The sequence below is a fragment of the Adiantum capillus-veneris genome, chromosome 17 (assembly GCF_014529385.1).
Source record: "Adiantum capillus-veneris isolate H3 chromosome 17, ASM1452938v2, whole genome shotgun sequence".
NCBI lineage: Eukaryota > Viridiplantae > Streptophyta > Polypodiopsida > Polypodiales > Pteridaceae > Adiantum > Adiantum capillus-veneris.
Genome location: NC_140947.1, coordinates 57,827,956 through 57,850,625, shown reverse-complemented (window position 1 = coordinate 57,850,625; position 22,670 = coordinate 57,827,956). Strand labels below are relative to the sequence as shown.

General features: G+C 47.3%; 1 protein-coding gene across 2 annotated transcripts in view; it reads right to left on the bottom strand.

Annotated features, from left to right (window-relative positions):
- Window positions 1-242: 242 nt before the first annotated feature.
- The window catches only part of LOC147437304 (3-dehydrosphinganine reductase TSC10A-like), a 48,771-nt gene continuing 26,343 nt past the window's right edge, over window positions 243-22,670 (bottom strand). The window contains exons 2-5 of one of the 2 annotated variants that reach the window (XR_015184842.1): window positions 2,005-2,152; window positions 1,388-1,679; window positions 921-1,018; window positions 243-413 (exon numbers count right to left, since the gene is read on the bottom strand). Coding sequence is in view for 1 of the 2 variants with exons in the window: in XM_086486862.1 (XP_086342988.1) it covers window positions 1,009-1,018; window positions 1,388-1,679; window positions 2,005-2,152 (450 nt within the window). In the remaining variant the exon portion in view is untranslated. Of the gene's footprint in view, window positions 414-660; window positions 1,019-1,387; window positions 1,680-2,004; window positions 2,153-22,670 lie in introns of those variants that run through there. The other variant, XM_086486862.1, reaches the window with a different exon arrangement.

The window sequence follows — 22,670 nt, the reverse complement described above, 5'->3', positions numbered from 1 at the left end:
AGCTTCCCAGCAGTGTTCACAAAAAAAACAAGATTTAGAGTATTTCCAATCTCCCAACTAGAGTGTGAGCTTGCTTTGAAGAAAACCGACAAACCTTTACATATTCTAAGGCGTCCTTTAAGTTCTTACACAAAACTGGGAGAAATTTGAGTGTCCTTAATCTAACTAGTTTTTAAAAAAAAATTGTTAGCTCTTTTGCAATAAAGCAACTCTAAAATATGGAAATTTCTTGTGATAGCAGCTTGAATGCAAATAAACTGTATTATTATCAACAATATGATAAAGCGAATGACGGTATTTTCTTCACCAGATATAGTACTATTTCATTGGGCAATTGCCTGGAACATTCTCCGATAAGACCAATGCTTACAATATTAACTGTTACAAATTACCAGATGGGGCTGAATAGCTAGCTGCACAAATTAAAAGACATTTCCACAGCCTCTAGTTAATTTCCACCAATTCAAAAAGAACCAGGCCAGATTTTAACCTTGAACAAGTGGAATAAACAAAGGCAAGGTACAAAACAAAAACTAAAGGTGGTTGTCCGTTCGACGAACTACTTCATTTCCCTAAACTCATTAGATTGAAGCTTTGATTTTTTTGAAAATTGGGAAAAACTTCCTATGTGCATTTAACAAATAGATTTCTAGCCATGCAGACCCCAAAACCTTACCTCTGGTCTTAGCCAATTCGAGCCCTCTTACATTTTGGCAACATTTCAACAGAATTCTTCTTACAAAATGATTTGAAAAGTATGAAGTTACTCATAGAAGTAGCAAATAAGAGTTCTCAACCTGACAAATGCATGCATGAACACCAACCATCTTTTTTATGGGAGCCCATGATCAGGGGCATGCTTCTAAAAGTTAGTGAGAAAAGCTATTATAATGGAGTAAAAGTCGAGCAAAGTTTCTTACCCAGATCCAAGAATGTAAGGCATACGACAATTGATCTAGAAGTCTAGAGTTCTTTTCGCATCGAAATGAGTAGTCATCATCTTTGCAGCTATTTGTCCCTGAAAAACACATTGAAGGATAAGTGAGAGGAAAAAGGATAAGTAAGAGGAAAAATGTTAAGTGTACCGCGTGCGTTCAAAAGTCGGGGTATCTTAATTTGTAAAAGTTAGTTTATTTAAGATTAATTTACTTATAGAAGGGTTTTCTAATTGAAAATAAATTGAAAACCCATAAGTTTAACAAGAAAAAGGGGTTATTTGATTGCCTCACAATTCGTTAAGTATAAGGGTTTTTCTATTACCATTTTATAGTCTGTGTATATAAACGCATTTACTGGTCATCAATGAATATCTCTAAAGCAATAAATGGTCTATCATTTTAAACCTTCAACAGGGAAAAATGCATTTGGAAGGATACCATAGACCTACTTGTCCTGCCGTTTAGTCCACTTGATCAGAGTTTGGTACCAAGTCCAGATAAAACAAAGCCCAAGTAGCCTTAAAATTCCTGAGAGAAAAATCTCAGCAAATGCAAGAACTGCCGATGGCTGAGGAGACATGCCAGCCGTGGCAATGCACAACATCCAGCCATCGAAATTACAACAGATTGAGAACTTCCCCTCTTTAATACCATTTATTGCCTGTCTTGCCACATCAACAGCATTCATTGCAGAGGAGGATCCTGATATCAACTTTGTAATCTCAGGTTTCGTTTCATTTTCTGCCAAATACGACAAAATATCAGAAACTCAACATTCACATAATTGAAGATCAAACACAACATTTACATTAAGGGTTTCACAAGTTCTATCTGTGCCATTATGTGAAATTGAGCATGCAAGCATGTACAACAGCAAACATTGGACTGGCAAGCCTTCTCGTATTTCTGTTGATATGTTGAGAACATGCAGAGATGCACAAACACAATCCTGTGTGCCCACAATCATGTTTGGCTGCATAGCATGATTCTATCAAACCGTGAGGCAATAGGTTTTGTATGGGCTCAAAGGAAGTAACTTTTATCTGAAAAACAACATAAGCCTCACCTTTCTCAAATCCTGGTGTAAATGTATCTGGTGGATAAATTATAGATACTCGAATATTATAGTGATGGATCTCCTGTTGCAAGGCCTCAGCCATTCCTTTTAGGCCAAACTTGCTTGCTGAGTAGGCTGTAAAACCATATACACCAACCTATAGAGGACAGCAGATGCATTTTCAGACCATTGTAAACACAAGAGTATGTGTGCATGCGTGCAGGTGTGTGTGTGTGTGTGTGCGCGCGCGCGCGCCCATGCGTGCAGGTGTTTTCTCTCTTATTTTTGGAAAAAAAAAGTACCCTTAGCATTACATCAAATTCAGCCATATGCTGTCAGGTGCAGCAGAATTGAAATGTTCCTTGCTTGAATGTGTGATATTTAGCACAAATGTTGGTTCCTTTTATTTCCTTTTTGAGAGAAAGAGAGAGAGGTAGGGATGTATAGAGAGAGCGAAAGAAAGAACGCAACCCGATGGAGTCCCCTACCAACCCTCTCAAGGGCATTGCCGATGTGGTATTTGCTTTTGATTGCGTAAATGGAATATACACAATGCAATACCTCAAATGCAGACTATACTGACTCGAAGGGGGAATGTCGCCGCGGTGATTCTTCAAAATGAAGCACCACCAGGGCTGATTCAATGCACCTTTGGATCCTTCTTGATGTGGGATTGCAAATGGCCACCAAGGGTCAGATCTGAGGCTGAATTGCGCACCTAATCTGGAGGAATGAAGAAATGATGGCTGGCTGCAAAAATGCAGCAGATCCGACGCGCTTATCAGGGTTGAAAACGCGGCTGATGATGGAGCAGATAATGGACAACGATGTGAGCACTCGATGCGGCGAGGAAATGGTCGGGGGAGAGGTTCGATGGGCTGCCAAATTGTCCGGGCTGCAGCAAGGAGTTAGCGTTAGCAGATGAGAAGCTTTTCCGGTGAGGAACTAGGGCCAAACACCAAACGCTGGCAGATCTAGGCTGATTGGCGCTTGCAAATACCAAAACGTTGGGCTGCTGGGAGTGCCTGCGATGTGGAGCAAACACACCAGGGAAATTGCAGGATGCAAAAAACGCCGGCTGGTCTGCACTTGCACTAGAAAGGACTAATGTGAAAACGCTGGCCTTGGGCTTCTTTTATACTCACTTTTTGGTGACAAGTCGGTAAAATGTGCAAATGTGATACACCGACGTTTAAGGCTCGCTGCTGCTGTGCGTTCCCCCCTCTCCATCACTGTCCCTCCCCCTCCTCGCAAAGCTGCGCCCCTGCCCTGCAGCGCGCACCTAGCACCTGCCCCCTCCCCCTCCATCCCGCTGCCTCGGTCTGCCCTCGCGCGCCAGCCCGCTTCCCCCCCCCCCCCCCCCCCAAATCCCGCTGCCCCAGCCAGCTTTCGCACGCCAGCCCCCCCCCCCCCCCCCCCCCCCCCCCCCCCCCCATCCCGCTGCCCTCGCTGTTCAAGCCCATTCCCGCCAGCCTGCTCCCCCCCCATTCCGCTGCCGCAGCCCTCCTTCTCCACACAACCCCCCCCCCCCCCCCTTCCCCCCCTCCCGAAGGCCTCACTTGTTCAGCCCTGCAGTAGAGTTGTCGTTGGGACTTTACTCGCCGAGTTCTCAGGTGCTTGTCTTCACGCCCCCCCTCTCCTACACAGCAGCAGACACAAATGGAGGCTCATGCTCCGCCCCAAAGGGACTCCTCAGAAGCCCCCTCGCTCGACCTTGCAGAGCCCACCATCAGACTTGCTCTTTCACCGATAGAGCAAGCGAGCCTCGCAGCAGAGGTGGAGCGCCTCCAGGCGACCTCCGTCATCTGCAAGATTCTCGGCACCAGACCCAGCAGAGGAGAGCTACGTGACCTTCTCCACGCCCGCCTTCTCGCAAAGGTGGGCAAGATCTTGGACGTTCAGATCCTCGGACGAGGCTACTATCAGATTGAGTTTTGAGACCTCCGAGATGGCATCCAAGGTCATCGCCATGAGCCCCTTGACCATCCGAGCAGTTCGAGCCCACTTTGAACAGTGGAGACACGGTTTTGACCATGCTTCACATGTTCTGGTAGAGGAGGCAAACATTCCCTTCTCTGTCTGCTTTCCTGGTTTGCGGAGGGAGTACCTACCACTTTTGTCCAGGATAAGCTCAGCGATTGGGACTGCCCTGCCTCGCACGGCAGCCTTAGTAGCTGCCAAGGCGGCCGACATCCCCTCAGTTCGCGTTCTGGTTAGGGACACTCACACTCTCTCGAAGGTCATCCTACTTCCTCGGGTGAGTGGGGGTTGGTTTAGACAAAGCGTGGAGTATTCGGGCCTCCCGAATCAGTGCTTCATTTGTCGACAGATGGGCCATGTTGCGAAGGCCTGTCCACGGAAGAGGCCCCGACCTACACCACAGGCCCAGCCCCAGCCTGCAAGGGCTGGCCAGCAACCACAGGTAGAGACACAGAGCACACAGGCAGAGCCACCCTCCGAGCCTGGGGCTCCAGCAGAGGAGGGATGGCAGGGGCCACAGCGACAGCTTGGCACTCAGAGTGGTCCTCGGGCGCCTGCCCAACAGCAGTGGGTTCCCACGGGAAACCGATTCGGTCCTCTTGAGCAGGATGATGTCCCTGCTCCAGCCCCCACCTCAGCTTCACCCACGACAGCCCCCCCGAGTTCCCCCCCTCCTCATCATCCCTCCCCTCCCTCCCTCCTGCTCCCGCCGCCTCTCCTCCTCGCCCCTCTTCTCCCCCGCCTCCCCCTGCTCCTACAACCCCCCCCCTCCCACTCCAATTCCACTGTCGACCCAAGGGGCAGGGCCATCCCCGACTGCTAGAAGATCTCTTGGCAGCGCTTTGCCACGAGTCGTTTGGCGAGCGAGGGACAGCCTTTCTTACGACCCCCCCTAAAGGTACAGACATTTCCCTTTGCAACAGTCCCTCGTGGTCTGACGAGCTTCGACATTCGGCGCCGATGGGACTTCTTTGCCTACGACTTTACACGCTTTCTCGGCGACTCCTCATCAGACCTTGAGCCAGCCTGCTTTAGGGTTCATGTTCTGTTCCTTGCAACTAGGGGGACAGAGGCCTTGGACTCAGCGGTAGGCTTTTCTTTCCCCCTTTGCGGCAGGGACCAGACTGAGTGGACTCTCGACTCAGTGTTGGAGTGGCTCCAGACATAGGCCCTAGAGTTCTCTCACCACATAGGAGACCTAGGAGTTACAGACATGCTTCAGACTCTGTGGCCATTGGCCAAGTTTGCTGTGACCAACCTCTAGATGCAGCAGGATGTAGACACATTGTGGTTCACTTCTTTGCTGATACGCAGTGCCCGCCATGCTATGTACACATTCATGAGGACTCCTGGACAGAGGAGGTTGCTTTACGCACGGCTCGGTCTACCTGGGCTTGGGCCAGGCACTCTTTGCAGTCACGCCTATCTAAAGGACGCTCGGATGCGGATTACTCCCCATCCAAGCCAACCTCGAAGATAGCACGTTTAGCTGCTGCGGCAACATCTCTTCTCTCTCGCTCCCCATGAGGATCGTCTCATGGAACGTGCAGGGATTAGGTGGGCCCCAGTTTCAACGTCAGAGGGGCCAACTGCGTCAGGAGCTTCAGCATTGCCTTGTGGGAGGAGAGATTGATCTCCTTATGCTACAGGAGCATCATCTGTGTGAGAGCCGCATTAGACGATGTGGTCAGCTCTTGCGTGGATGATATGATACTTTTTGGTCAACTGCTTTTGGACCTGGAGGCATCCAGGGTGGGGTATGTATGACTATTGCGGATTCTTTGCAGCAGGCCATTGTGGACAGACGGATTATTGTGCCAAGCAAGGCTCAGTGGATCACTATGCAGCTTCAGGGTTGCCTTGTGGGCTTCCTGAACATATATGCGCCCAATGTGGCGAGTGCACGAGCAGAGTTTTGGTCACAGATTGTTGAGTCTCTGTCGCAGGCAGAGCAGTGGTGCATAGGGGGTGACTTCAACATGTTGGAGGACCCTTCTGATAGGATTGGTGGTAGCCATGCTACTGTGCATGGACTTGAGCTGGCAGCTTGGGAGAGGTTTTGTATGACTCTGAGGGTTTCGAATGTGTGGCAACACTCTAGCTTTGTGAGGCCCCCAGACAGCCTGGCCTTCTCTTGTTCGGACCGCAGAGTGGGAGGAGTGAATCTATCGCGGATAGATCACTTCTACACTGGTGACCACTTCTGTGACTTGGGTGGGACAGTTGGCATTCTGGCAGGGACTTCCTTCTCGAACCATGCACCAGTGATCCTCACGGTGGCAGATAGGCAGAGGAGGGGGAGCACGATGCTTCGCATCCCTGAGAGGGTCTTGCTGGACTCTGCGCGAGCGAGTGGAGGCTCTTTGGACAGAGAGCTTGGACATGCAGGATTCTCCTGCTGACAGAGTGGCCTCAGGACTAGCTCAGCTTAGTCGTTTCTTTCTCCAGGAGTCTTTGGCTCGCCTAGCTGCAGCGAGAGAGGAGGAGCAGCGTCTCAGACGGGGCATTGCTTCCTTGCACAGGATGCAGGAGCAGTATCCAGACAGTCCTTGATTGGAGAAGCAATTACAGCAGGCTCGCCAGGAGCTTGTTAGCACAGAGGAGCGGCACCGTGAATTTGCTTTCCATCGACAGACATCTCAGTGGACGCAGGTGGATGACAGAGTGACTGGTGCTTTCTTCGAGGCAGTGGGACCTCGGCATACGCATGCCAAGGTCAGTCAGTTGAGAAGGCCCGACGGGTCAATTGCTTTTGAGCCAAAGGACATGCGTGCAGTTGCTACTGACTTTTACCGTGAGTTACTGTCTGCAAAGCCTCATTCGGAGCGTCAGGATGCATGCAGGGAGCAAGTGTGGGCACAGATGCCTTGCCTTGTGACTGAGGAGATGCGTCAGAGGCTTGAGCTACCACTTCAGCTTGAGGAGTTGCACACGGCTCTTAGTGCACTCCCCCCAGGTGAGGATGGCTTGACTCCCAATTTTTTCTTGGAGTACTGGGACTTGCTTGGCCCAGATCTTTGTAGTGCTTTTCAATACATCTTGCACACAGGAGAGATGCCTGACAGCATGAGTGAGGGTCTGATCTACCTCATTCCCAAGGAGGGTGGCTCCTTGGATGAGATTCAACACTGGCGCCCCATCACCATCCTCAACTCAGCCTACAAAATTCTTGCCAAGGCTCTGAGTTTGAGGATCCAGCCACTTCTAGAGAGCCTTATACATGGGACTCAGACAGGTTTTGTCAAGGAGCACAGTATCCTTGACAACATCTTTACTTTTTGAGAGGCTTCTGTCCTAGCACGGCTCCGTGGTGAGGATCTAGTGATTCTTCTTCTCGATTTTGAGAAGGCATACGACAGAGTTGATTGGGACTTTCTGGTGGGCACTCTACGCAGGATGGGCTTCTCAGATGCTTGAATCAGAGGAGTGTCAGCTTTGTACAGACGGGCTCACAGTCAAGTACTTTTGTCAGGAGGTAGAGGTGATCGTTTCATGCTCACACGTTCAGTCAGACAGGGCTGCCCTCTTGCCCCCTTCCTCTTTTTGTTCTATGCTGAGGCAATGAGCAGGTTTTTGGTGTCGCAGCAGGTTGGTTTACGGGGCTTAGCACTCCCTATTCGCGGAGATGAGCTACTGGACGTTGAGTTTGCTGACGACTCAGCCTTATACTTGGATGGCCAGGAGGCCAACCTTCACAGGTGTGAGCAGGCTCTAGAGACCTTCTGTTGTGCATCTGGCGCACTGATCAACTGTTTGTGCATAGGTGCTTGGTATGCCAGAAGGTCAAGTTTGACGGGCATAAAGCACAGGGATTGTTACAATCTTTGCCCATACCCACCCGACCCAAGGAAAGTATTGCAATGGATTTCATTTTTGATCTCCCGAGAACACGGAATGGTCACGATGGTATCTGGACTGTTATTGACAGGTTTAGCAAGCAAGCTCGTTTCATTCCAGTGAAGAAAACAGTCAAGGCGGATCATTTAGCGAGACTGTTTGTGGCCCACATCTTCAGATTACATGGCATGCTCGAGACAATTGTCTCCGACAGGGACCCCAGATTTACGAGTTTGTTTTAATAGGCAATTTGGGAGAACATTGGCACGCGATTGCAATTCTCGTCATCTTTCCACCCGCAGACTGATGAGAACATTGGCACGCGATTGCAATTCTCGTCATCTTTCCACCCGCAGACTGATGGGCAATCCGAGAATGCCAATTCGATGGTTCTAGATTTATTGAAGTCTTACATCTCATATTAGAAGACTCAATGGGAAAAGTATTTACCTTTGGTGGAATTTGCCTACAATAACACGAAACACTCTTCGACGGGGAAGGCACCATTTGAGATTATTGAAGGTGCTATGAAGGTTCCACCCTTCCTAAGCATGAAAGATAAGGTTTTTGAAGCTGATGAGTACACGCGCGACTTGGACTCGGCTTTTGCCAAGGTCTGCGAGGCTTTGCAAAAATCTCAAGAAAGCCCGAAAAGGGCAGCAGATAGCCATCGTCGTGATCTGAAATTGAAGGAGAACGATTGGGTGCTCTTACGTTTTGAGAAGGCACGCCTGAGAAAGAAAAAGGGAAAGAAGAGGCTTTTTCCAAAGCTTAGTATGTGATACTACGGACCTTTCCAGATGTCTACTTTCAACTGAAGCTGCCCAAAACTTGGAGGATTCACAATGCTTTTGATGTGAGTCTCCTAAGGCCTTTTAGAGGTGATGTGCCCGAAGACGGGGAGCCTGATCAACAACCCGAAGTGGAAGAAAACGAGGAGATCCTTGTTCCAGAACAGATATTGGCACGTAAAGACAAAAAGATTAAGGGTAAAGTGATAAGGCGGTTTTTGGTTAAATTCAAGAACTATCCTGCATTGGATGCGAAGTGGATGGAGGAGGACCTAGCAGATACTCCTCAGATTGTGAAACTTTATCTTGAAGCTTTTGGTTTAGCATAGTCTATTCCAATTGGAACCCCGAATTCAGCTTGGTCGGAAATCTGGTGCAGTGGGTATGCACAAGAGGGGAGTTACTCCGCTCCTTTGTCAACAGATGGCACGAATTTTTGATACTAGAGTCACTGATGTCTCTATGAGCTTCAAGGATACTGAGAGTTGACTGTATTCTGCTGTAATGACTTTATGAAATGGAATTCCTAAATATGAAACTGATTTGTTCTTGACTTGTTTTTAAGTGCAGAAACTAATAGACTAAATGACTGCAGCATTTTGGTCTAAATGATCTCGATAGACATGGTTGCAATAGGGATTAGTCAATCGGGCATCTATGAGGTCCTGAGTGGATCTTGATGCGATTGCTAATTGCATTGCCGATACATCATGGTATGAGATCCGAATGAATATTGAATGTGATTTGTCATGTGATGTCCTGTGATGTCAAGTGATGTCCTGTGATGTGACTCTCGATTGGTACATGTGCTAGATGTGTGTTCCTAAAACCGGCCCGTAGGGCGGTAGGCGTTGGCTTTCACCCGAAATTCTTTACTTTAGACACACACACAGAGCACTTTGCAAAGGAGACATGTAACGGGAATTAACACTTAATCACACACACGGCTCGGAAGCTAGAATGCTCCGAGCAGACGCCGACAACCTGTAGGCCCCAAGATTGGCGCCCCTTTCGGTATTTCTTTATCCTTTAGGAGGGTAAAGTACAAAGAAGAGTCCTGGGAATCCTTCGACTGTATCCCACTAGATACCACCTATTTTGGCCAAATTTCGACAGCATAACAACCCCTAAACTTGCGCAAAACCAATTCCCCTGCTGAAACTCGCTTCTACTGGCGTATACCCTCTGATTCCTGCCCAAAAACAGTAAATTCAGCACGCTGTATTTACTGGTTTTTTCCCTATTTTCAGTCCCAAACAGTCCCCTTACTGTCCTCTACCAGTGAGGCACGATTCCCAAAGGTTCTGGCGTCCGTATGGCTGAAAAACAGTAAAATTACAGCGCATACACAGCGCTGATTTTGCACCTGTATGGTGAGGTTATGACCCTCACCAGTGCCTGCTTTGGAGTAGCAACTAGCTACCCCTATTCCTGCTCAAGGAGGCTCTTGCCTCACCACTAAAGCATGAACCCACACAGCTGTACATCAGTCAAATGAGGAGCCCTCTTGTGGGGCATCACATAACTGCACGTAGGGGAGAGAGAGAGCAGTGTGTAGTGTGCAGGGCATCACTCCTAGCACCACACTGTACATGAGAGGGAAAGGAAGCACTCCATAGCTCTTAACTTGTGACAAAAATGCATAATGGAGCTCCTCCCAGCTTAAATTTCAGCGCCCATTTTTCTGGAAGAGGCAAGTGCATGAAAATTTGCCACTTGGCGCATTTACAAGTATTTTCCCGTTTCGGGTTCGCCGCTTAAAAATATCATGACCGGTTGCCCAGTTGACTTCGCGGCAGAGTTGTAAAATGTTCCCCTAGTCATACCCGAGGCAATGACACGAACACATTTCACGGCCCAAAATAGCAATTCCCTAAATTTTAGGAGATGCTTCCGTTGGGCTCCCATTGGTCTTCTGACCATCTATCCTCATTGGGACCGCATCCAAAAGTGCAATGTGGCCCAAATGTCGGATATTTTTTATTGGTAGTCCCACCTTGACTTTACACCTTAATTGAGTTCACTTCCTAGTATCCACCAACTTGCTAAGTGCGACGGGGGGACCTATATGATCTTGCTCTGAGCCTAGACATCCTCTTACCATACGAATTCCAGTGCCGACCACTTCCTGTCTACGGGTGAATCTACCGTTCACATTGGCCATACAATGTCCGACCGTTTGCTACTTCAAAAAGAGGGTCTCAAAACAAATAAAATAAACCCCATTGGAAAGAAACCAACAACCAAGGTTAGCAGTTGCCACATCTCTGTGACATGGTTAATAACTGCCACGTCCTCGTGACATACCCCCCTCTTGAAATCACAAACGTCCTCGATTGCATACCATAAATACACGCCACTGATGATCTTGTTCTATTAACACTCTTTTATCATCGCATGTATCCGCAAGAAAGGTCGTAACATACATAGATACAAATGGCTTAATGAGGCCTTCATACTTTTGCCATTTCCATCTATGGCACTGAATTCATATGTACATTTGATGTACTAGCTCTATCATTACCCCTCCTTTGCACACATTGGATTGGGGCATAAGTAGGCTGTAACCCAAAGGCTTCAAGGTAAAGTTGCACTACATTTGGTGACTCTGACAGTTCATGCTCTTCCATCCACTTTGCATCCATAGGCGGATAGTTCTTGAACTTCACCAAATAGCGTCTTGCAACTTGTCCTTTAACTTTTCTGTCCTTATGTGCCAAAACTTGCTCAGGTACCAGGATCTCATCAAGTTCCTCAACTTCTGGCTGATCCTCAACTGGCATATCTTCTGGCACATCACCCACGAAGGGTCTTAGAAGACTCACGTGAAACGCATTATGAATCTTCCATGCATCAGGCAATTTCAGCCTGTAAGCCACATCGCTGATCTTGTCAAGCACTTGAAAAGGCCCATAGTAACGCATGCTGAGCTTAGGAAACAGCCGTTCCTTGCCCTTCATCTTCTTTAACCTTGCCTTTTCGAACCTTAACAGAACCCAATCACCAGGTGATAACAGCAATTCACGACGGTGACGATCAACAGCCTTTTTGTGCTTTGCCTGAGTCTTCTCCAAGGCAACTTTAATCTTCTTATACATCTCATCCATGTTCTCAACATATCGATCTGCCTCAAAGATCTTGTCCTTTCTATGCAAAATGGGAGGAACCTCTTTGCCGCCTTCAACAATCTCAAAAGGTGCTTTGCCAATAGACGAATGCACCGTATTATTGTACGCATACTCAAGCATAGGCAAATACTGTTCCGACTTGCCCTTATTATCTGACACATAGCATTTCAGCAGATCTAAGACAGTAGAATTAGCCTCTTCTGACTGTCCATCACTTTGTGGATGAAACGAAGACGAGAATTTGAGCGTAGTGCCCATGTTCTCAAACAATCCTCTCTAGAACAAACTGATCATGCGAGGATCACGATCACTGATAATCGATTGTGGCATACCATGGTACTTAAACACATTGTACATGAACAAGCGTGCCATCTGATCAGATTTTATCTTCTTCCTGACAGGGATAAAATGGGCCTGCTTGCTGAACCTGCAGATAATGGTCCATATATCATCATTCCCTGTTGGCGTCCTTGGAAGATCAAAGATAAAGTCCATAGCAATGCTTTCCCATGGCTTATCCGGAATCGGCAGTGGTTGTAACAACGCTGGTGCCTTTTGCCTATCAAACTTGACCTTTTGGCAAACTATGCATGCTCGCACAAAGGCATCCACATCTCTCCTCAAGGTAGGCCAATAGAAGAACGCCTCTACCGCTTTAACTGTTGCATCAATGCCACGATGCCGTGCATACGGTGGGACATGACTCTCTTCCATGACCTTATGTCGGAGTGGCCTAGTGACACAAAGTCTGCCATGCATCATCATAAAACCATCTTTGAGGAGGTAGTGCTCGTGATGTTTCCCCTGTTGTAACTGTTCAAAGATCCTTGCAAAATCTTCATCAGCAATATACTGTTCCTTCATGTCATCTAACTCATGATGATAAGGAATTGACACAGCTGAAATTTGTGGCTTTCTTGATAACGCATCAGCCACAACATTCTTCTTGCCTTCCACATGCATAATCTGGAAGTGGAACATGGAAAGAGTGTTCGCCCATCGCATATGCTTTTCGGATAACTTTGACTGTGTAAAGAAGTATCGCAAGGTCTGATGATCTGTTTGGACAACAAAATCAGCACCTAAGAGGTAGTGCTTCCAGCTAGAAAGCGCATGAATCACGGCCAAGAGCTCTTTCTCATAGACTTGCATAGTCCTCTCTCGCCCTTGCAAAATTCGGCTTTCATAAGCTACTACCCGTCCATCTTGCATTAGCACTGCTCCGATGCTACTGCCACACGCGTCACACTGGACCACAAATGACTTCCTGAGATTTGGCAAAACAATAACTGGATCTGAAGTCAACTTTTCCTTTAAGAGACTAAAAGCTGAAATCTCTTTTTGGGTCCATCTGAAAGTGACCTCTTTCTTTTGCAAAGCGTGCAGAGGCGATGCTACTCTGCAAAATTTTTGATAAACCTTCTATAGTAGGAACACAATCCCAAGAAGCTTCTGACATCGTGCACAGTCTTCAAGTCTGGCCATGTCTTGATAGCTTCGACCTTTGCGGGATCCATTCTAACACCATCCTTTGAGACTATGTGGCCCAGAAAGTGGATCTCTTCGAGGAAGAATTCACTTTTCTTAGGATTGACAAGTAACCTGTGACTACGCAGCTCTTCGAACACAATGGTCAAGTGGCGCCTATGCTCCTCTTCATTCTTCGAATACACTATCATGTCATCGAAGAACGTTCCAACAAATTGTTGATGCGAGCGGAAAATCCGGTCCATCATTCTGTTGAACGTGGCAAGAGCATTTGTTAGCCCAAACGGCATCACTAGAAACTCATAAAGACCAAATGTCGTTCTAAACGCAGTCTTGTGCACATCCTCTGGCCTTATACGAATCTGATGGTACCCACTCTTACGGTCTATCCTGTTGAAAATTGCAACACCCTCTAAACGATCGAGAATATCATCAATGCGAGGAATAGGAAACCTATTCTTGATGGTATTCTTATTCAACGCACGGTAATCAATACACATGCGCCGTGAGCCATCCTTCTTCTGCACTAGGAGCACTGGGGAGCAAAAGGGTGAAGAACTAGGCTGAATCAGCCCCTTCTGTAATAACTCCTCAACCTGGCCCATAATCTCTTTCTGTTGCGCCGCACTAACCCTGTAGGGAGGTCTATTTGGTGGGCTACACCCTGGCACCAAATCTATCCGACGGTCCTCAGATCTCTCTGGCGGCAATTGCGACGGTAATGAATCAGAAAAAGAGTCACTAAACTTTTGCAAAAATGCTGACCTTTCTTTATCTGACACAGATAAATTTGACTGATCACTATCTGAGACATCACGTGCAAAAATCAAGTACACAGAAAGATGATTCTTTATTACAGAAGTGATAGCAGAAGCAGATACAATAGGGACTGACTCTCCTTTAATCTTAACATCCAAGATGTGAGTTTTGCCCCTATGCTGCACAGTGATCTTTTTGTTGTAGGCATCCAAGACTTCATGCACTCGGAACATCCACGAGATCCCTAACAAGGCGTCACAACCTTCCAGCGGCATGATGTAAAACTCTTCAGTGTCCACATACGACTGAATATGCAGACGCAGTTTTCCAATGATGGGAGTAACACACTCTGAGTGGCCAGGACATGCCAACCCTGCCTCTATTGTGTACCCCATCTCTTCAGCTCTGATGCCCAGCTTCATAGCTAACTCTGGTGAGATAAAGTTGGCTTTGGCACCCGGATCAAAGAAGATGAGTGCCGTTTGATCCCTAACTTTACCCCATGCCCTGCATAACTCATTGGCATCTGTGCTGGGCCTTCACCCACCATGTCTGGCACTAAACCTGCCGTGGGTTTTGGCTTCTTGCCTTTCTGATCTTCTTTATCCTCTGAGTCAGTTGGCCTTTTCCTTTGTGGACAATTGATAGAAAAGTGACCAGGCTGCTCGCATATAAAGCATTTGTTCTCAACCATTAGGATCTTCTTTGCCTCGAGCGACTTGCGCACAAAAGGCTTCCTTTTCTGTTTCTTTGCCTACGCTCCAGAAGTCCCGGCTGAATCCTTGTCTTTGGTGGCCTTTTCTGACCCCTGTGACGCATCAGGAGCCGTTTTCACAAAGGGCTTCTTCGCTGAATTTTTGTTTTGCTGCCCTCCTTTGTCACTGCTCGGAAATCCATTGTCCTCTCCTTTCAACAAGGCAAGACCAGTGTTCGCAACTTCCATAAGCTGAGTAAGGGTAGCCACTCTGTTCTTTGTACAGTAATCGCGAAGCCCTTTAGGCAGCCCACAACAGTACTTTTCTATCTGCTCTGTCAATGGCACAAATCTGTAGGAGGTCACTGAGAGTAATGCTTTACAAAACCTCCTATTGTACTCCAGCAAGCTCTTGCACGAAGCTGAAGTAAGTTGGTGCCAATCTGTCATGACGTCGGCTTCAAATTCATTTGACAGCCAAGCAGATGCAAACATTTGCTTGAAGTAAACCCAAGTGGCGGGTGCCTGTCCTTGCATTAACAATGTCGTCCACCATGTAAGCGCATTGTCCTTTAAGAAAGTGGTAGCTTTCCTGACCTTCGAGGCCTCTGTAAAATTCCCTCCCGCATAAGTTGTATCAAACTGCTGGAGGAAAGTGAGTGCCTTTGTCTTGTCCTCGAAACCACTGAAGGTACTGAACTTTACCGCTGCACCACATTCTTTGTAAGCCTTCGGCTTCTCTAGTGCCCCCAAGTTGTCATACGGAAAGGTCTGCAACATGGGCACTGTAGTAGGCATGATCGGCACGTGTTGGCCATTCACATTTTGCGTCAGAGGTGCGATATCTGGCTGCTGTCCAGAAAAACTAGCCATGCCAAAATGACCCTGTGGCACCCCAAACTGGCCCTGTTGCAGTGGAAACCTTGCTGCATGCCGATACTACCATACATGGGGTTTGGCATGATGCCTTGCAAACCCCCGAACACTGTTCCTGGCATGTACGGCTGATTTCCAAGCACATAACCAGCCATACTTAGGAACACTGATCCACCCCCGAAATACCCAGGATGTACCGTGGGTGGTGGAAAAACTGAGTGCATAGCCTGGTATCCAGCTCCCTGTCCATTCAAGACAGCAAGTCAAGACAGCTTGCTGGCTCTGAAAGGTGGCGGGCTGAACTGGCATAACCTGTGGAATAGGCGTTCTAGCCACCTGTTCAAGCACGGGAGGAACCTGCTTTGGAGCCCCCGACTCCGCAACTTGCGAGTGTTCCCTTTCCTTCTGTGCCACATGAAGTACCTGGGCTTGAGCATCAACAAGCTCCGTACGCGGCGTAGGTTGCCTATTTTGTTGTTGCACTAGTGGCGCTTGCAAGAATTCCATAAACCTCGGATTCTGCACCAGCTGCGAAAAAACATTCACCACGGCAACTAACTGAGTCTTGAACGCGTCATCCTCAAGTTGCCCAATCATAAAGCCCTGTACTACTGGAGGGATATTCACGTTGACAGGAGGTACAGACTGACGTGGCCGTGAGCTCTCGCCAATCTCAAAAACCATAGGAATCTCCTGCCTGTCCTTTGACGAGGAACCCTCTTCCATAATTCCCTTCCCCTTGTCGGCCATAGTGTAATCCCCGCGTTCCTGCACTCCGTGTCTTTACCCAAAACAATCCAGGCTCACTCTTTAAGGAAAAAGTGATTGATGTCCCGGCAACGGAACCATGAAACCGGCCAGTAGGGTGGTAGGCGTTGGCTTTCACCCCAAATTCTTTACTTTAGACACACACACAGAGCACTTTGCAAAGGAGACCTGTAACAGGAATTAACACTTAATCACACACACGGCTCGGAAGCTAGAATGCTCCGAGCAGACGCCGACAACCTGTAGGCCCCAAAATTGGCGCCCCTTTCGGTATTTCTTTATTCTTTAGGAGGGTAAAGTACAAAGAAGAGTCCTGGGAATCCTTTGACTGTATCCCACTAGATACCGCCTGTTTTGGCCAAATTTCGGCAACATAACAGCCCCTAAACTTGCGCGAAACCAATTCCCTTGCTGGAACTCGCTTCTACTGGCGTATACCCTCTGATTCTTGCCCAAAAACAGTAAATTCAGCACGCTGTATTTACTGGTTTTTGCCCTGTTTTCAGTCCCAAACAGTCCCCTAACTGTCCTCTGCCAGTGGGGCACGATTCCCAAAGGTTCTGGCGTCCGTATGGCTGAAAAACAACAAAATTACAGCGCATACACAGCGCTGATTTTGCACCTGTATGGTGAGGTTATGACCCTCAACAGTGCCTGCTTTGGAGTAGCAGCTAGCTACCCCTGTTCCTGCTCAAGGAGGCTCTTGCCTCAGCACGAAAGCATGAACCCACACAGTTGTACATCAGTCAAATGAGGAGCCCTCTTGTGGGGCATCACATAACTGCACGTAGGGGGGAGAGAGAGAGCAGTGTGTAGTGTGCAGTGCATCACTCCTAGCACCACATTGTACATGAGAGGGAAAGGAAGCACTCCATAGCTCTTAACCTGTGACAAAAAGGCATAATGGCGCTCCTCCCAGCTTAAATTTCAGCGCCCATTTTTTTGGAAGAGGCAAGTGCATGAAAATTTGCCACTTGGCGCATTTACAAGCATTTTCCCGTTTCGGGTTCGCCGCTTAAAAATATCCTGACCGGTTGCCCAGTTGACTTCGCGGCAGAGTTGTAAAACGTTCCTCTAGTCATACCGGAGGTAATGACGCGAACACATTTCACGGCCCAAAATAGCAATTCCCTAAATTTTAGGAGATGCTTCCGTTGGGCTCCCATTGGTCTTCTGACCATCTATCCTCATTGGGACCGCATCCAAAAGTGCAATGTGGCCCAAATGTCGGATACTTTTTATTGGTAGTCCCACCTTGACTTTACGCCTTAATTGAGTTCACTTCCTAGTATCCACCAACTTGCTAAGTGCGACGAGGGGACCTATATGATCTTGCTCTGAGCCTAGACATCCTCTTACCATACGAATTCCAGTGCCGACCACTACCCATCTGCGGGTGAAACTACCGTTCACATTGGCCATGCAATGTCCGACCGTTTGCTACTTCAAGAAGAGGGTCTCAAAAACAAAACAAAACCCATTGGAAAGAAACCAACAACTAAGGGTTAGCAGTTGCCACATCCTTGTGACATAGTTAATAACTGCCACGTCCCCGTGACAGTTCCTAGTGCGTCGGTACTAACAGTCACTGTCTACTAAGACAGTTTATGGCTTCTGTCTGTTTTGCAGGCGTAATCGAGGGCGATTACAATGCTTTCAAGAGGGGGGTATGTCACAAACTGGCGACGTGGGTGCCGAGTGCACACCCATATGCACCCGCCCTTGGCCACAAATGATGAGGTGGTAGATTTACAGAAATGCTGACGTGGCTGGCTACCGACAGGACTGACATGTGGCAGGCTGTACGGACGCCCGGAAATCGCAGTAGGATTTGCGGCAACAGGAAAAAGCAGGGAAATTGCGGCAGCTCTGCTTTTGCTTTTTGCTACGCAATTGGGGAGAGAGAGAGAGAGAGAGAGAGAGAGAGAGAGAGAGAGAGAGAGAGAGAGAGAGAGAGAGAGGGCTTTTGCTTTATTTTACAGAGCTTTTCATTTTCATCTTTTGGGGCTCTGCTTTTAGCATCCCTTGTAAACTCTTTAAATTAGTAGTTAGGCTCTCACTTCTCAGAGCATCTGGACGCAGAGTAGAGGCCCGGCTAATCGCTTGTACTTTGAGTTGCAGATTAATATAAAAAGAAATACCGAAAGGGGCGCCAGTCTTTGGGGCCAATATCTCTAGGCACGGAACTCCGTCGGGCCAGTGTCGAATCAATTGTGAACTGTGAACTGTTTTGAAGTGATTATTTGTGGTGTCGCGGTAGATTCTCGACTTGGAGTGTCCAAGTTTGTTACATGCTAGATGTGTTTTCCTAGTGCGTCGGTACTAACAATCATTGTCTGCTAAGACAGTTTATGGCCTCTGTCTGCTTTGCAGGCATAAATCGAGGGCGATTATAATGCTTTTAAGAGGGGGGTATGTCACAAATTGGTGACGTGTCATGGTGGCAGCATACACACCCAACAGGCAGGCCCAGAAATTACGCAATAGTGCTGCCGTGGCAGTTTACGGAAACCCGCGATTTGCGACGGGAATTGCGGCAGCCTGGCTGAGCGTACGGAATTCCGCTTTTTGCGCTGAAGGGTACGGAAAAGCAGCCAGCTGAATTCTACGCAAATTGCTTAGAAGCCTTTTGGATCAAATTGCTTTATTTTTAAAAGGCAGCTTTTGGGGCTCTGCTTTTGGCATCCCTTGTAATCAATAAATAGGTGGGTTGGGCTCCCACACTGCAGAGCATCTGGACGCAGAGTCTGAGAGTGAGACCCCTCCCCCTCCCTTGTACTTTGAACACAGATTAATACAAAAAGAAATACCGAAAGCGGCGCCAGTCTTTGGAGCCAATATCTCTAGGCACGGAACTCCGTCGGGCCGTGTCGAATCAATTGTGAGCTGTGAACTGTTTTGAAGTGAATCTCTGTTGTGTCGCGGTAGAATTTTGACTTGGAGTGTCCAAGTTTGTTACAGTCTCCATTAAAGCTATGATCACCTGCACCCACTACTCACACACACACTGTCGTCACAATAAATTCCAAAAATCAACCCCTCTTCTCAATTTGGGTGCACTCTCTTGGGATGAGTCTGGCAAATTCGCATGGAGCCGCCATGTGTCCAATGTGCCTCTTTTGAGTTAATTCCCTAGTACCCACGAACTTATAAGTGTCGTGCAGGGCCTAAATGACTTTCAACTGAGCCTAGACATCCTTTTACTGCTCAGATTTCAGTGTCGACTCACCCAACCAACTCGTGGAGACTTGGCCTTTACTACTGTGGGTGAAACTCTCAGGCCATCACCGTTTCACACTGATCAAACACTGTGAGGCCATTTGTGACTTCAAAAAGAGGGTCCCGAAAATCAAGGGAAAGAAACCAACAACAAAGATCAGTGGTTGTCATAGTCCCTCTTGAAAGTGCAAACGTCCTCGATTGCATGTCAGATATACATGCAACAAATAATTTAGTGTGGTTAGCACCCTTTTATCATGGTATGCAGAAAGGTCATGACACATAGATACAAATGACTTAATGAGACCTTCATACTTTTGTCATTTCCATCTATCATAGAAGTGAACATTGTACCACTAACACTTGAAGAGCGGTGTACACGTCTATTGCACTGAATCCATATGTACATTTGATGTACTAGCTCCTTCATTTCCCCTCTTGTGAACACGTTGAGTTGGGGCATACGCAGATTGTAACCCAAAGGCCTCAAGGTAAAGCTGCAATACATTCGGTGACTAGCAATTTACACTCTTCCATCCACTTTGCATCTATAGGTGCATAGTTCTTGAACTTCACCAAATAGCGTCTTGCAATCTGTCTCTTAACTTTTCTTTCTGTTGGTATGTCCTTCAGAAGACTCGGTTGAGTCCTTAGCCTTCTCTGTATTTCCTGACCCCTGGGAAGCTTCAGGAGTCGCTTTTGCAAAGGACCCTATGCGCATTGCCTTTCAAGAAAGTGGCAGCTTTCATGAACTTGGAGGCTTTTATAAAATCCCCCCACCTGCATAAGTACTATCAAACTGCTTGAGGAAAGTAAGAGCCTTTGTCTTGTCCTCAAATCTACTGAAAGTATAAAACTTCACAGTTGCACCACCTTCTTTGTATGGTTTTGCTTTTTCCAGTGCTCCCAAATTATCATAGGGAATATACCTAGATGAATGGTCTGTAACATGGGCACTCTAATAGGGATCATCGGTGCCCCTTGGCCATTGAGATTCTGAGTCACTAGTGCCATATGTGCCTGCTAGTCGGAAAAACCAGCCATGTCAAAATTGCCATGTGGCACCCAAACTGGCCCTGATTGCATTGAAACCCTTGTTGCATGCCAATATTACCATACAAGAGGTTTGGCATCATGCCTTACATACCCCCAAAGACTGTTCTTGGCATATATTGTTGGTTTCCAAGCGCATTACCAGCCATGCTTGAAACACAAATTCACCCACGAAATAACAAGGTTGTACCGTAGGTGGCGGAAAAACCTGTTGCATAGCTTGGAAACTCGTTCCCTGCTCATTTAATGCAACATTTGGTATCTGAAAGTTGGCTAGCTGAACTTGTAAAGCCTGTGGAATTGATGTCCTAACCACCTGTTCGTGGACAAAAGGAATTTGTCCTGGAGCCCCAATTGACTCCGCAACATGCGAACGTTCCCTGCCCTGCAAGGACGCATAAGGTATATGGGCTTGAGCCTCAACGGCTCTCCTGCATGAGAAAGTTGCCTTGCCTGCTGTGACATTGGTGGCGCTTGTAGAAATCCCATAAACCTAGGATTTTGCACCAACCAAGAAAACACATTCACAACAGCAACCAACTGTGTCTTGAACACATCCTCGTCTAGTTGCCCAATCATAAACCCTTGACCTTGTGGAGCATTCAAATCAACAAAAGATGCAGACAAGGGTGGCCGTGAACTCTTGCCACCTCAAACACTGGAGGAATAGCCTATTTGTATTGAGAAGAGGAACCCTCTTTCTTGGTGTCATTCGTCCTGTCAACCAGAGTGTAATTCCGAGTTCCTCTGCTCTGTCTCTTCGTTGCAAACCAACCAAGGCTCACTCTTTAAGGAAAAAGTTATCCTATCCCGGCGACGTAACCAGCGGTAGACTTTAGTTTTCACCCGATTCTTTACTTGAACTTTACAACACAGAGAAACTTCACGAATAAGGTTGTGACTAGAAATTACACTTCAAACAAAACACCGCCTAGGAGCTAAGAGTGCTTCCAAGCAGATAGTGACACCCTGTAGGCCCCAAAGACTAGCGCCCCTTTCGATATTTCTTTATTCTTATTGCAAATAGACGATCCAAACGCTTTCACCTAACTCTCACAAAGCTATCTAAACATGTCCATGTAGTAATTGCAGGGTTTTGACCCAATTTTGCCAGCATAACGGCTCAAAAGTATGCGTCAAAGACACTTTCCCTTGCAATTTGGAAGCTTTTTAGTGAGCTGCAGGTCAATTTCAGCATACTGTAATTCCCTGTTTTGTCAAGGTCAAGTGCCCAAAGCCCTGTTTAAGCATCCCAAGGAGATTCCCCTTGTCACAAAGTGATGACGTGGCGGACAGCAGAAACCCTAATTTCTGCCAGAAACCCTAAAATTCCTGCAAACCCTAATTTTTGCCAAAAACCCTAAATTCCGGAAATCGCACAGGCGGATTATTGAAAAAAAAAATTTATTTTTTTTTTGGAAAATGATGAGCGACGCGAATTTTGCTTTTGCTTTTTTTTTATAAAAAAAAAAGAGAAAAGACTCTCTAAGAGAGAGAGAGAACTGATGCTTTTGATTTTAAAAGCTTTTGGGGCTCTGCTTTTGGGCATCCCTTGTAACCTTTAAATTAGTGGTGAGGGCCTCACTTCTCAGAGCATCTGGACGCAGAGTCTGAGAGTGAAACCCTAACCGCTCTCTTGTACTTTGATGATTGATTAATACAAAAAGAAATACCGAAAGGGGCGCCAGTCTTTGGGGCCAATATCTCTAGGCACGGAACTCCGCCGGGCCAATGCAAATCTATTGTGATCTGTGAATTGTTTTGAAGTGGTTATTTGGTGCTGTCGCGGTTGATTCTTGACTTGGAGTGTCCAAGTTTGTTACAGTGGTATCAGAGCACGGCCGATTTCTCTTCTACGGGAAATCCGATCCCCGAAATTTTTTTCCGCGGCACCTATGGCTTCAGGCAATGATCAGTCGACTCCCTCTGCATCTGGAGATGCGGGCTGGGATCACAACGAAGATTCAGACAGAGAGTATGGCCCGCCTCGGCCTACTCAGGCGGAGCAAACAGAGATGGAGCGTCGTCAATTGATTGGCGATGCATCAAAGATGATGCTCAATTTTGCCAAGGACCCGAAGA